At 43.9% G+C, this 13603-nt stretch overlaps 1 protein-coding gene across 1 annotated transcript in view; it reads right to left on the bottom strand.

Annotated features, from left to right (window-relative positions):
- Positions 1 to 13603, bottom strand: part of adarb2 (adenosine deaminase RNA specific B2 (inactive)) — a 74108-nt gene that overhangs the window by 22676 nt on the left and 37829 nt on the right. Inside the window, exons 4-6 of the mRNA XM_046290766.1 lie at positions 5783 to 5951; positions 1537 to 1688; positions 11 to 182 (exon numbers count right to left, since the gene is read on the bottom strand). Coding sequence (XP_046146722.1) covers positions 11 to 182; positions 1537 to 1688; positions 5783 to 5951 — 493 coding nt within the window. The remainder of the gene's footprint in view (positions 1 to 10; positions 183 to 1536; positions 1689 to 5782; positions 5952 to 13603) is intronic.

Raw genomic sequence — 13603 nt, 5'->3', positions numbered from 1 at the left:
ATGATCTAACCTTGTGATCTTGTCTGTGCAGGACATGGTGATGAGCTGTTCCCCTTGCAGTACCCCGTCCCAGGTCTGGACTGCCCCTCTGGAGGACCTCACAGGCAGGGTCCCCTCCCCGGACTCGATCTTGGTCCTCAGGTGGCTGTGGAACTTCTTCAGCAGGTGTCTGCTGCTGTGCACTGGGAACAGATCAGAGCCGGACGGTCAGTATTATTTGTGTGTCTGTGTGTGTGTTAATTGATTCACTCATACATGTCAGTGTATCTGACTGTTTCAATTCAGTATGTAGCACACATGATCATGCCTGACTTTGTGTCTCTATGTTCTGAACGTCACTATTGCCTGAAATTCCACCTTATATCCATCCCATATGGAAATCAACCAAAAGGGGCAATGATTTTAAACCCTTAGCCAAGTAGTTCTCCACTACAGATCTCTCTCTCTCTCTCTCTCTCTCTCTCTCTCTCTCTCTCTCTCTCTCTCTCTCTCTCTCTCTCTCTCTCTCTCTCTCTCTCTCTCTCTCTCTCTCTCTCTCTCTCTCTCTCTCTCTCTCTCTCTCTCTCTCTCTCTCTCTCTCTCTCTCTCTCTCTCTCTCTCTCTCTCTCTCTCTCTCTCTCTCTCTCTCTCTCTCTCTCTCTGCAATGAAGTTAAAGTTAAAGTTAAGCCTTGAGTTCCCCTCTGAAGTATTGAGGAAAAGGCAGAGAAAGGTATTATGGGAGCCCTTTCTGCATAAGTCATTTTCTAATCTGTAAAAGCTGATTGATGAACATTTAAAAGGTTTAATGACCAAGAAAGAGAAGTTCAAAGCTTTCCAGGGAGACAGTCTCTCAGTTCCTTTCATACTGGCGTGATTCATTTGCCTCCTCAAATGTTTTTTTTCTCCTTCATTTTAGTGTGCGTGTGTGTGTGTGTGTGTGTGTGTGTGTGTGTGTGTGTGTGTGTGTGTGTGTGTGTGTGTGTGTGTGTGTGTGTGTGTGTGTGTGTGTGTGTGTGTGTGTGTGTGTGTGTGTGTGTGTGTGTGTGTGTGTGTGTGTGTGTGTGTGTGTGTGTAAGAAAACCTCCACGTCAATATAATGATACACCAGCAGCATGGCTACAGTGCTGAATAGATCTGTCCAAGAGAAAAAAGGAGGGGAAATATTTTTGATGGAAAACTGCCAAGCAGATTACATTGCTAACCCTGTAAGTCACACATAAAAACGAATGCCAGCCGTCGCCATCTAAATGAATATACATTTTTTTTATGGAGTAAGCATTAAAATGTCATCTGTTCAGCACAGTGGCTTGGCAGTCTGAAAGGCCTGTGGATGTAATGTGACATGAAAGGGATGCCAGTTTTCTGACAGCGTCTGACAAAAGCAGAGCAGTCGCTTTCAACATATCAGCCGGCAGAAGATGATCCCTTTAAAGAAAAACTCTGGTAAAGGGGAAAAAGACTCCAAACCACGAGGAAGACAGGAGAGAGGGAGGGAGGGAGGGAAAATAAACGAGAGATAATGAGAGAGATGAAGATGGATAGAGAGTCTGTCTTACGGTCCGTGGTGATTTCGTAGGGCGAGTTGAGGCGAGCGTCTCCGCAGGGCGACGTGCTGATGTACATATGGAAATGGATGTTGTCCCTCAACCGGTACCCTGACTCCTTGTGCCGGACGAATATCGACTCTTCCCAGTCCTCTCGCCTTTTGCTTCAAAGACAAAGAAAAAGAAAGAAGAGATGAGGAAAAAGAGAGTGACCACTATCTATCTATCACAGCACACAAATACAACCCCCCCACCCCCCCGGCCCCGTCTATTTTTCAATGATGAACTGAAACAGAGGGAGAGAGCGAGTGATGACAAACACTGGCCTTCTCCCTGACCAAAGCAGTTTCTCTCTCTGTCACTGTCGGCCCCCTGAACATTACTCAGTCTGTCTCAACTGGATGATACATCACGAAGAGCGGAGGGCTGCTGGTGTGTGAGTATGTGTTTGAGTGTATATATGTGTGTGTGTGTACCAGTTTCTCCTACATCATCCCTGAATGGTTGAAATGACTATGACCCTTGACTGATACTAGACACTAGGCTACCCACTAAAACTCCAGCCAGTTATTCAGCTACTGACTGATACTAGACACTAGGCTACCCACCAAAACTCCAGCCAGTTATTCAGCTACTGACTGATACTAGACACTAGGCTACCCACTAAAACTCCAGCCAGTTATTCAGCTACTGACTGATACTAGACACTAGGCTACCCACCAAAACTCCAGCCAGTTATTCAGCTACTGACTGATACTAGACACTAGGCTACCCACTAAAACTCCAGCCAGTTATTCAGCTACTGACTGATACTAGACACTAGGCTACCCACCAAAACTCCAGCCAGTTATTCAGCTACTGACTGATACTAGACACTAGGCTACCCACTAAAACTCCAGCCAGTTATTCAGCTACTGACTGATACTAGACACTAGGCTACCCACTAAAACTCCAGCCAGTTATTCAGCTACTGACTGATACTAGACACTAGGCTACCCACTAAAACTCCAGCCAGTTATTCAGCTACTGACTGATACTAGACACTAGGCTACCCACTAAAACTCCAGCCAGTTATTCAGCTACTGACTGAAACTAGACACTAGGCTACCCACTAAAACTCCAGTCAGTTATTCAGCTACTGACTGATACTAGACACTAGGCTACCCACTAAAACTCCAGCCAGTTATTCAGCTACTGACTGATACTAGACACTAGGCTACCCACTAAAACTCCAGCCAGTTATTCAGCTACTGACTGATACTAGACACTAGGCTACCCACTAAAACTCCAGCCAGTTATTCAGCTACTGACTGATACTAGACACTAGGCTACCCACTATAACTCCAGCCAGTTATTCAGCTACTGACTGATACTAGACACTAGGCTACCCACTAAAACTCCAGCCAGTTATTCAGCTACTGACTGATACTAGACACTAGGCTACCCACTAAAACTCCAGCCAGTTATTCAGCTACTGACTGATACTAGACACTAGGCTACCCACCAAAACTCCAGCCAGTTATTCAGCTACTGACTGATACTAGACACTAGGCTACCCATTAAAACTCCAGCCAGTTATTCAGCTACTGACTGATACTAGACACTAGGCTACCCACTAAAACTCCAGCCAGTTATTCAGCTACTGACTGATACTAGACACTAGGCTACCCACTAAAACTCCAGCCAGTTATTCAGCTACTGACTGATACTAGACACTAGGCTACCCACTAAAACTCCAGCCAGTTATTCAGCTACTAACTGATACTAGACACTAGGCTATCCACTAAAACTCCAGCCAGTTATTCAGCTACTGACTGTGATGTGTGATAGTAGTTGCTACTACGAACTGAGGCTGCAAATATTTGTTTTACTCAAATATACTTTAATTTCACAAATCCGTATTGAACCATGCCACATGCTTACTATTTGAAGCCTTGAATTTCAATAATTCAGTTCGACCATATACTAATATACTCAGAGCTCGCCATTGTGATTTTTCATCATTGGAGACATTATGCATGGCATGATACTACAGTATATTCCCTATGTCGCTTTCGGTCTCAACCCTAGACTTCTCATAATATATATCAATGATGTCGCTCTTGCTGCGGGCGATTCTTTGATCCACCTCTACGCAGACGACACCATTCTGTATACATCTGGTCCTTCTTTGGACACTGTGTTAACAAACGAGCTTCAACGCCATACAACACTCCTTCCGTGGCCTCCAACTGCTCTTAAATGCTGGTCAAATTAACTGCATGCTCTTCAACCGATCGCTGCCCGCACCCTCCCGCCCGACTAGCATCATTACTCTGGACGGTTCTGACTTAGAATATGTGGACAACTATAAATACCTAGGTGTCTGGCTAGACTGTAAACTCTCCTTCCAGACTCACATTAAGCATCTCCAATGCAAAGTTAAATCAAGAATCGGCCTCCTATTTCGCAACAAAGCCTCCTTCACTCATGCTGCCAAACATACCCTCGTAAAACTGACCATCCTACCGATCCTTGACTTCGGCGATGTCATTTACAAAATAGCCTCCAACACTCTACTCAGCAAATTGGATGCAGTCTATCACAGTGCCATCCGTTTTGTCACCAAAGCCCCATATACTACCCACCACTGCGACCTGTATGCTCTCGTTGGCTGGTCCTCGCTACATATTCATCGCCAAACCCTCTGTCTCCAGGTCATCTATAAGTCGTTGCTAAGTAAAGCTCCGCCTTTGTTCAGCTCACTGGTCACCATAGCAACACCCACCCGTAGCACGCGCTCCAGCAGGTATATTTCACTGGTCATCCCCAAAGCCAACACCTACTTTGGCCGCCTTTCCTTCGAGTTCTCTGCTGCCAATGACTGGAACGAATTGCAAAAATCACTGAAGTTGGAGACTATTATCTCCCTCACTCTTTAAGAGTCAGCTGTCAGAGCAGCTTCCCGATCGCTGCAGCTGTACACAGCCCATCTGTAAATAGCCCATCCAACCAACTACCTACCTCATCCCCATATTTGTTTTTGTTTTTCTGCTCTTTTGCAAACCAGTATGTCTACCTGCACATCCTCATCTGCACATATATCACTCCAGTGTAAATTGCTAAATTGTAATTACTTCACCACTATTGGCCTATTTATTGCCTCACCTCCTTCCTTCATATGCTCACATTGTATACAGATTTTTCTACTGTGTTATTGACTGTACGATCGTTTATCCCATGTGAAACTCTGTGCTGTTTTTGTCGCGCTGCTTTGCTTTATCTTGGCCAGGTTGCAGTTGTTCTCAACTGGCCTACCAGGTTAAATGAAGGTAAAAATCATTTTTATTTAAAAATAGGGTGAATATATGTCAGTTGTGGCATTATGTTTGTCTATTTTCATAGGACTTATCTTTCCCATTAGCTTTCTCTTGCTCAGCCGCTGAGACTCTGGCCCAGTGATTATATTAGACATTGAGGAAAGACAAAAGTCAATACGCTGTATTATGCTAATATGACATTAAAGGAACTAGCCTTTTCTACTCTAATCTGACAGGCTGGCAATTTAGTAGCCAGACGGGCCTGGCAGGTAAGATTGGTTCAAGGTAGCACACGATGCAATTTGCACACGATGCAATTTCCAAATGCTTGTGTAGGTAGGAACATTTCAAACTAAAAACTAGAATTTTTAGAAGACAATGCTTCTTCTCTGGTGGGGTAAATATTAGGTTTTGGAGAGGTAGTTATAGCGGTTTCACAAGATAAAGAATGTAACGTATATCCTTTTAATCAGGAACTCATTGCTTTGACACAAAAGCAGTCTGCCTACAGTATGACGCTTGATTGTGAAAATGGCTTTGTTGTATAACGCTTCTCTGTTACCATGGTGCTAAGTAAGAACAGAATTGTAATTTAAGCGTAGCTACAAGTTATATAATATAATCTGATTTAGAATCTTATTTTTAGGAGCATTTAATGAACATCTATTAAAAATAACTCTTGAATAGTGCTTTCAAAACACATCCAGTATATCACTTAATTTACATATCCCTCACTGTACTTGTAAGGATAATTAGTAAAACACCCCTGCCTACTCTTGTACTATTCAAAGGAGATACAATGAGATGTTATTACTGAGAGTAGAGGAAGCACATCAACACTTTACTTAAAGCCTACAGGTATAATGTTTCTATTAGATGCTATAAACGTGAATGAGCCCTTACAACGAGGCCTTATAACACGCTTTATTATATGTTACAGAAGCGTTCGATGTCGTTACCTTAAGAAGAGCTCTAACTGAGAGTAGAGGTAGCGAACCAAGGCTCTCCTGGCTGTGATCTCAGCGTGACCGTCGTTGACCACCAGTCCTTGGTTACTGATATGTTCTCCCTTGATACATTTGGTCCCGGTAGATAATGCTATCACCTGGACTTGTCTCAGGTCCAAACCTGGCAAAGACAGAGAGAGAGGGAGAGGAGGAAAACGGGGAGATAACGAGTATTAGAAATAAAAATAGCTTCATTACCTTTAAAATATCATTTAGAACTCACGACTCACACTTCGTTGTGTCATTTGACAGAACACCATGTCATCAAGAAATCATGTGGTGTGAAAACAATGAAACAAGAGTATGTCTAGAGTCCGCATTAGTTAGGGGATAACCGTGGACTCTGTCAACAAATCTCCACACCTAAATACCTTTAACCTGATACCATAGGCCATTTCTGAATGGCACTATATTCCCTATATAGTGCACTACTTTTGACCAGGCCCTGTCAATTCCCCATGTAGGGAATTGGGTGCCATTTGGGACACAGACCATTTAAATACCATGTGAGACTTCAGGGGAACACTTCAGGGGAACACTTCAGGTGAACACTACTACCACTCTTTGAAACGTGATTGTTAGTGAACCCAGTAGGAAGAAACCCACCCTTGCAGCCCATAGATCCCCTCCTGCCACAGCCCTGAAACCTATTTGTTTGATTTTAATTCAAAAGCACTGTGGTTAAAAAATGGGCTTCAGCAGCAGGATTTTTGACAGCATAAACCATGAGTGTGTGACGGGGCTGGCTCAGCATGCTTTAACCACCGTCAGTCTCCTTTTCTCTCCTCCGCTCTCCTCTCCTCTGCCCGCCACAAATCTCTCCATCGCTTCACAAATTCAGGGTTCACTGCGTCCGCCGAACCTGGAGGCAACGCGGGTGCAACATATGAGCTTTTATCTGCTGTGGCCCAGATGGTATTGTAGTCAGGCAAGCAGACAGGCAGGCTAGAGAGAGTGTGTGTGTGTGTGTGTGTGTGTGTGTGTGTGTGTGTGTGTGTGTGTGTGTGTGTGTGTGTGTGTGTGTGTGTGTGTGTGTGTGTGTGTGTGTGTGTGTGTGTGTGTGTGTGTGTGTGTGTGTGTGTGTGTGTGTGTGCATGCAGGCAGACAGGCGACGAGCCACCTCTGCCAGGTTGCCATTAACAATAAGTGCAGCTCATATTGAGGTGGGGTTAAAGTCATGGCCTCTGAAATCCATTCGGCTAGCTTTGACTAACCACCTTCTGACTCAGTGGCTGCTTGGATAGAGCAAAGGAGGACGGAGACATAAGAGATATGGTTCTTCTCATGATGCATTCCCTTGCTTCTTTATACGTTCTTGTGGCAATGCTATATTGTTGTCCCCCATGATGAAATCGGGGAGGTGATTTTGGATCGGTCAGTTAGTCCGTTAGTCACAAGCGATATCTCAGAGAGCATTGGCCCGATTTTTACGAATCTTGGGTGAATGATGCGTCTTGCCATTAAGATCGGCATTTACAAAATTACACTGATTGGCCAGTTGGTGGCACTATAACAGGAGATTGAAAATGAAAGGTCACGCCCCTCACCCCACTTGACCTAAAGTCATGAAGAAATGTGGATTCTCCACCAATTTGAATTTCAAAACGCTACCCGTCTGGCAACGAATGACCGATCTGCACGAAACTTGATATATGACATCTATCGACTAATGTCTCTCAACGGAACAAAGGCATACAAATCAGTCAAGGATATTCGTATTGTATCAAAATGTGTTGCTTATTTTTAGAAATGTTTTACAAAGTAAGAGAACACATTCTTATTTACAGCAACGCCCTGGGGTATAGTTACTTACATGGGAGCAGGGGGGGGGGGGGGTGAATGAGCCAATTGGAACCTGTGGATGATTAGGTGGCTCTGATGGTGGGGGCCAGATTGGGAATTTAGCCAGGACAAATGTTGAGAAACACCGGCAAGACTCAAGAACATTCAAGAACATTCATGTCGACCACACGTTAATAATGGGCACATGTTTATATCTCTTGATCTGTTTGATGAAATTTGTCACACATGCTCAGGGATTGGAGTCTAACTAAACCCACAAGATATCGCAGACATCATTGACCCGATTTTGACAAAACTTGGGTGAATGATGCGTCTTGCCATAGAGAGCCATAATTTACAAAATTACACTGATTGGCCCGAGGAGGGGGGAGGGGGCTGCACCATTCTCGAGGGACGACGTGTCTGCTGTTGCCTTGTTGATTACGAAACGGTTCTGGCCGCGCAATCTGATTGTTCAAAAGTGCATTCCAACCGTGATGTTTTTTTAGCACAATATCATTTCTAGCCGTGAAGCACTGTATGATCAGTCCACTAACAGCAGCAAACCAAGGCAACAATGTGGCAGCTGGATCACCTAGCGTAGAGAAAAAAATCAAGCCATTAATGAATAAATGATACTCTTTGGTTGTAGAAACTCCACTAGCACAATCACACAGAGAGATTGGTGCCCTGGCTAGTTCTTTAGCGGAACCACTGCAACACCAGCCCAGACCAGGAACTACAAGATTAATGTTAAGGACAAACCAGATGCTGGCTGCTCCTGCTCTACACGGGCTCAGTAGCCAAGTCTAAACCATAATGCAGGTTGAATACCAAGTGGAGAAGGAACAGATACTTTACCTCTAGCAGCATATTTTGAGACACCTAAACCTATGTTTTCTGCGTCCGAAATGGCACCCTATTTCGTTTGGGACGTTCCCCTAGATCGAAATGATTTCCTTAGGACTAGTCTATGTGGGGTAATAGCTTGGTCCAATAACCTCACCATGGTTCATCCTCTGTTGTGTCATCTACTGTACAGTGCCAGGTTGAGTCTTAGTGTGGAAGCAAACCAACAGCTCCAGGTCTCATCTATCCTCCACATCAGCCCTGAGCATGCAGCAACATGCCTCGTTCTGGGGGAGATAATACCAGTTAAACGTGCCGACTGCAACACCCTTTTCACGTTCCCTTTTTTCTCTCCTTTTTCCCTGATGTTCTACTTAGCAATTGTTTAGATCCATTTTGCGGGGGATAATTTCTCCGAGCTGCTCTTCATCTCACCATGAAATTGCCACCAAGCAGCCCCCCCCCCCCCTCTGAGAGGAGAAAGAGAGAGCGAGAGCGCGTGAGAGAGATTTTAAGTGGGGTTAATAGCTATCATCAAGCAGGTATTTTCCAAATTAGGTTTGTCTCATCAGTTTCTATCATCATAAGACTATTATCATAAGGAAGCCTTCTGGAGTAACTAACTTCAGTCATATTTCAGTTTAGTAAAGGGGGAATTAAATGATACACAGGCTATTATAAAGTTCAACTTTCCAATTTTCTACTCTGTTATCAGCTCTGTTATCAACTAAATCAAGTTTGTATTCTTTATTCACAGACCTTTCCATTTTCTTTGTTGCTGTAGACAAAGAGACACATTAACAGACAGAAATAAGATTTTTCTGTAATAAGAACCCATTATTCTTAAGTATTAAAGGAGCATTAAAATGATGTTCGTCTCCTGGAGTAAAAGGAATTGTTGTCAAGCCAAGGTTAACGCAAGTGAACTCAATTGCATGCCACTAGGCTATAAAGAGACTCATGAACGCAAGATGTTTTGAAGATCTTCAATGTGAAGTTAAGATGTGTATCATCATGAGAATCAACATGAAAATATGTCTGATACAATGACAGGGAGGGGTAGCTAGGAGAGAAAAGTATGTTTTTGAACCTTGAAATCTTTCTGGGTGTGCAACTCTTTAACGACCTCTAGAATTGACGGAATTGTATTATATGTGTGTCCCAAAATGCCACCCTACCGTATTCCCTTCATAGTGTACTACTACAAGCTTGGCACACCTGTATTTGGGGAGTTTCTCCCATCCTTCTTTGCAGATCCTCTCAAGCTCCGTCAGGTTGGATGGGGAGCGTCGCTACGCAGCTATTTTCAGGTATCTCCAAAGATGTTCCATCGTGTTCAAGTCCGGGCTTTGGCTTGGTCATACAAGGACATTCAGAGACTTGTCCCGAAGCCACTTTTGCATTGTCTTGGCTGTTTGCTTATGTTCGTTGTCCTGTTGGACCGTGAACCTTCGCCCCCAGTCTGAGGTCCTGAGAGCTCTCGAGCAGGTTTTCAACAAGGATCTCTCTGTACTTTGCTCCGTTCATCTTTGCCTCGATCCTGACAAGTCTCCCAGTCCCTGCCTCTGAAAAACATCCCCACAGCATGATGCTGCCACCACCATGCTTCACCGTAGGGAGGGTGCCAGGTTTCCTCCAGACATGACGCTTGGCATTCAGGCTAAAGAGTTCAATCTTGGTTTCATCAGACCAGAAAATCTTGTTTCTCATGGTCTGAGAGTCTTTAGGTGACTTTTGGCAAACTCCAAGCGGGCTGTCATGTGCCTTTTACTGAAGAGTGGCTTCCGTCTGTCCATTCTACCAAAAAGGCCTGGTTTGTGGAGTGCTGCAGAGATTGTTATCCTTCTGGAAGGTTCGCCCATCTGCAAAGAGGAACTGTAGAGCTCTCTCAGAGTGACCAATAGGTTCTTGGTCACCTCCCTGACCAAGGCCCTTCTCCCCCGATTGCTCAGTTTGGCTCTAGGAAGAGTCTGGTGGTTCCAAACTTCTTCCATTTAAGAATGATGAAGGCCACTGTGTTCTTGGGCACCTTTAATGCTGCAGAAATGTTTTGGTACCTTTCAAGGAGTCTGAATACTTCCCGAAGGCACTGTATAGGTAATAGGGAGCCATTTGGGATGTATACAAAGTGTACTACTAATTTTAATAACTATGACCCATGACCTTACAGTAGTGTTGACAATAGGGTCACTTTAATCTCTTGATACGGAAAATTATTAAACATCATTCTCATGATGATAATTAAATTTGACCTACAAATGCACTCCATTCAAAAACAATCCACTGCCCCCCGAAATGACAGTGTTATTAGCCTTTCTGTCCTGACAGTGCTGTCTTTATACAGCCGTCTTACCCAGGGAAGGCAACAGGCGGCCCATGGGATAAAACCGACCCACAAGTGATCTTTTCTGGTCCCCCAAAGTTTTTAGTAAAACAAAACAAAAATATAAACGCAACATGCAACAATTTCAACGATTTTAATTCCTTCGGCCCTAATCTATGGATTTCACATGACTGGGCAGGGGCACAGACATGGGTGGGACTGGGGGGGGCATAGGCCCACCCACTGGGGAGCCAGGCCCAGCCAATCAGAATGAGTCTTTCCCCACAAAAGGGCTTTATTACAGACAGCAATATTCCTTAGTTTCATCAGCTGTCCGTGTGGCTGGTCTCAGACTATCCCGCAGGTGAAGAAGCCAGATGTTGTCCTGGGCTGGCATGGTCTGCGGTTGTGAGGCCGGTTGGACGTACTGCCAAATTTTCTAAAACGACGTTGGAGGTGGCTTATGGTAGAGAAATTAACATTACATTCTCTGGGAACAATTCTGGTGGACATTCCTGCAGTCATCATGCCAATTGCACGCTCCCTCAAAACTTGAGACATTGTGTTGTGTGACAAAACTGCACATTTTAGAGTGGTCTTTTATTGTCCCCAGCACAAGGTGCACCTGTTTAATGATCATGCCGTTTAATCAACTTCTTGATATGCCACACCAGTCAGGTGGATGGATTATCTTGGCAAAGAAGAAATGCTCACTAACAGGGATGTAAACAAATTTGTGTTCAAAATTTGAGAGAAATAAGCTTTTTGTGAGTATTTATTTCAGCTCATGGAACATGTATATAGACTCTCTTTTCTACTGTGTTATTGACTTGTTAATTGTTTACTCCATGTGTAACTCTGTGTTGTCTGTTCACACTGCTATGCTTTATCTTGGCCAGGTCGCAGTTGCAAATGAGAACTTGTTCTCAACTAGCCTACCTGGTTAAATAAAGGGGAAATAAATATAAAAATGGGACCAACACTTTACATGTTGTGTTTATGTTTTTGCTCAGTATACTGTTATATGCATTTTTATTAAGAACTTTATTTTTTGGTAAAAAAAATAAATAAATAAATCACCAGGAATTCAGCTAAAAATGTGTTTAATTTAGAAAATCTGTGCCACAAACTAAAGTATTACCACAAACGAAAAATGTTACATATGTGATCGTGGCTCAATGTAATCAAGATATGAAATTATTGTTATTTTCAAGTACAATCTCTTTTTGGGCTTAGTTGTGGTCAATTTGCAAGTGTACAAATGATTATGATTATGTCCCGGGCCCCCGATCATCCTCTCCAACCTTCCCCACCTCTAAGCCGACTCTAGACCACCTCACTTCTAAGCCTTTTAAAACGGGGGTATTATTGAATGACAAATTCTTTCAAAAGCAGGGGAGGCAACAAGAGATTTTTTTTTTAAAGTATAAAAAGAGAGACATCTTCTGTGGAAATGGATACCCAGCACCAGACTTCCAAACATTACAAAGCAATAATTCATCTCCTATGATTTCACTCTATGGAAGAGAGACTCACATATCCTAACTGAATTACAGGCTGTGTTAAAACATCTCCATACCAAACAAGTGGTCAATAAAAAAGACTCTGGCATTTGTCATGCGCTCTCTCTGCATGCTTTCCAAGGGGAACTCTGATGTCCTAAACTCATTTCCATCTCCAAGGACCGACGCTATCTTAGATACAAATGAAATCATCCACACCTTCTAACCCAATGAGTGTTCTGTTTACTTTTGCCTTCTACAGCCACATAACCAATAAGAGCCTCACTGTGCCAGTGACAAATCAAATCTTGCCCAGGATGGAATTGTCTCCACAGGCCTTGAATGGGAGTACATTGGGCAGGGGGAGGGGAGGGGCTGTGGTTCAAAGTCCCGTCCCTCTATTAATATGTCGGTGGTGTGTGCACAGGTCTGAGACAGCCAATAGATGTTCAGAGAGAGAGAGAGAGAGGGAGAGCGTGAGAGAGAGAGAAAGGGAGAGAGAGAGAGAGAGAGAGAGAGAGGAGAGGGGTGACCAGAAAACAGAACCCCTAGTGTTCCTGTCAAGTTTGTGTCTGCTGCCTGCTAGCTCGCTGTAGCTCTCACGCTCTCTCTCTCTCACAATCACAAATACTTGGGCAGCTCCGGCAACAGCTGTGTACGCGTCTGGATCTTTGAAGATAACACTGCCTATTAATAAACAAAAAGTGCCAATTATTGAGCGGCAGGGAGAGTAGCGGAATAAGATTAGGTCAAGGCGAGCCGGGTCTCAGTGAAGTCTAAATTGATGAGCCGCCGCTCTCGACACAGACAGACTGGTGGAGATACTGATCCATCCTCACCAGCCACCACACAGCCATCACACTGAGCCCCACAGACTGCAGCCAGGCAAAGAGATAAAGCTCTCCACTTAAGCACACTACAGCTCTGTGTGGGAGATGTGAGCTAGGGCCCAATGTAAATACCAGGTGGAGATAAAGACGGGATGCGCCCCAAATGGCACCCTATTCCCCTTATAGTGTACTGCAATTCACCAGGGCCATTAGCAGAAGGAAGGGAATAGAGTGCCGTTTGGGGAGTCTATATAAGTGTCTAACTTCCTTCTGTAGCTCAGTTGGTAGAGCATGGCGCTTGTAACGCCAGGGTAGTGGGTTCGATTCCCGGGACCACCCATACGTAGAATGTATGCACACATGACTGTAAGTCGCTTTGGATAAAAGCGTCTGCTAAATGGCATATATTATTATATATTATATCAAAAGTCTGTTTAAAATACATCATATTGACGCAATAAATGGACATTTTGTTTATTAATGTGTC

This window comes from Oncorhynchus gorbuscha, linkage group LG12 (genome assembly GCF_021184085.1).
Source record: "Oncorhynchus gorbuscha isolate QuinsamMale2020 ecotype Even-year linkage group LG12, OgorEven_v1.0, whole genome shotgun sequence".
NCBI classification, from domain to species: Eukaryota; Metazoa; Chordata; class Actinopteri; order Salmoniformes; family Salmonidae; genus Oncorhynchus; species Oncorhynchus gorbuscha.
This window is presented reverse-complemented; position numbering and strand designations above follow the sequence as displayed.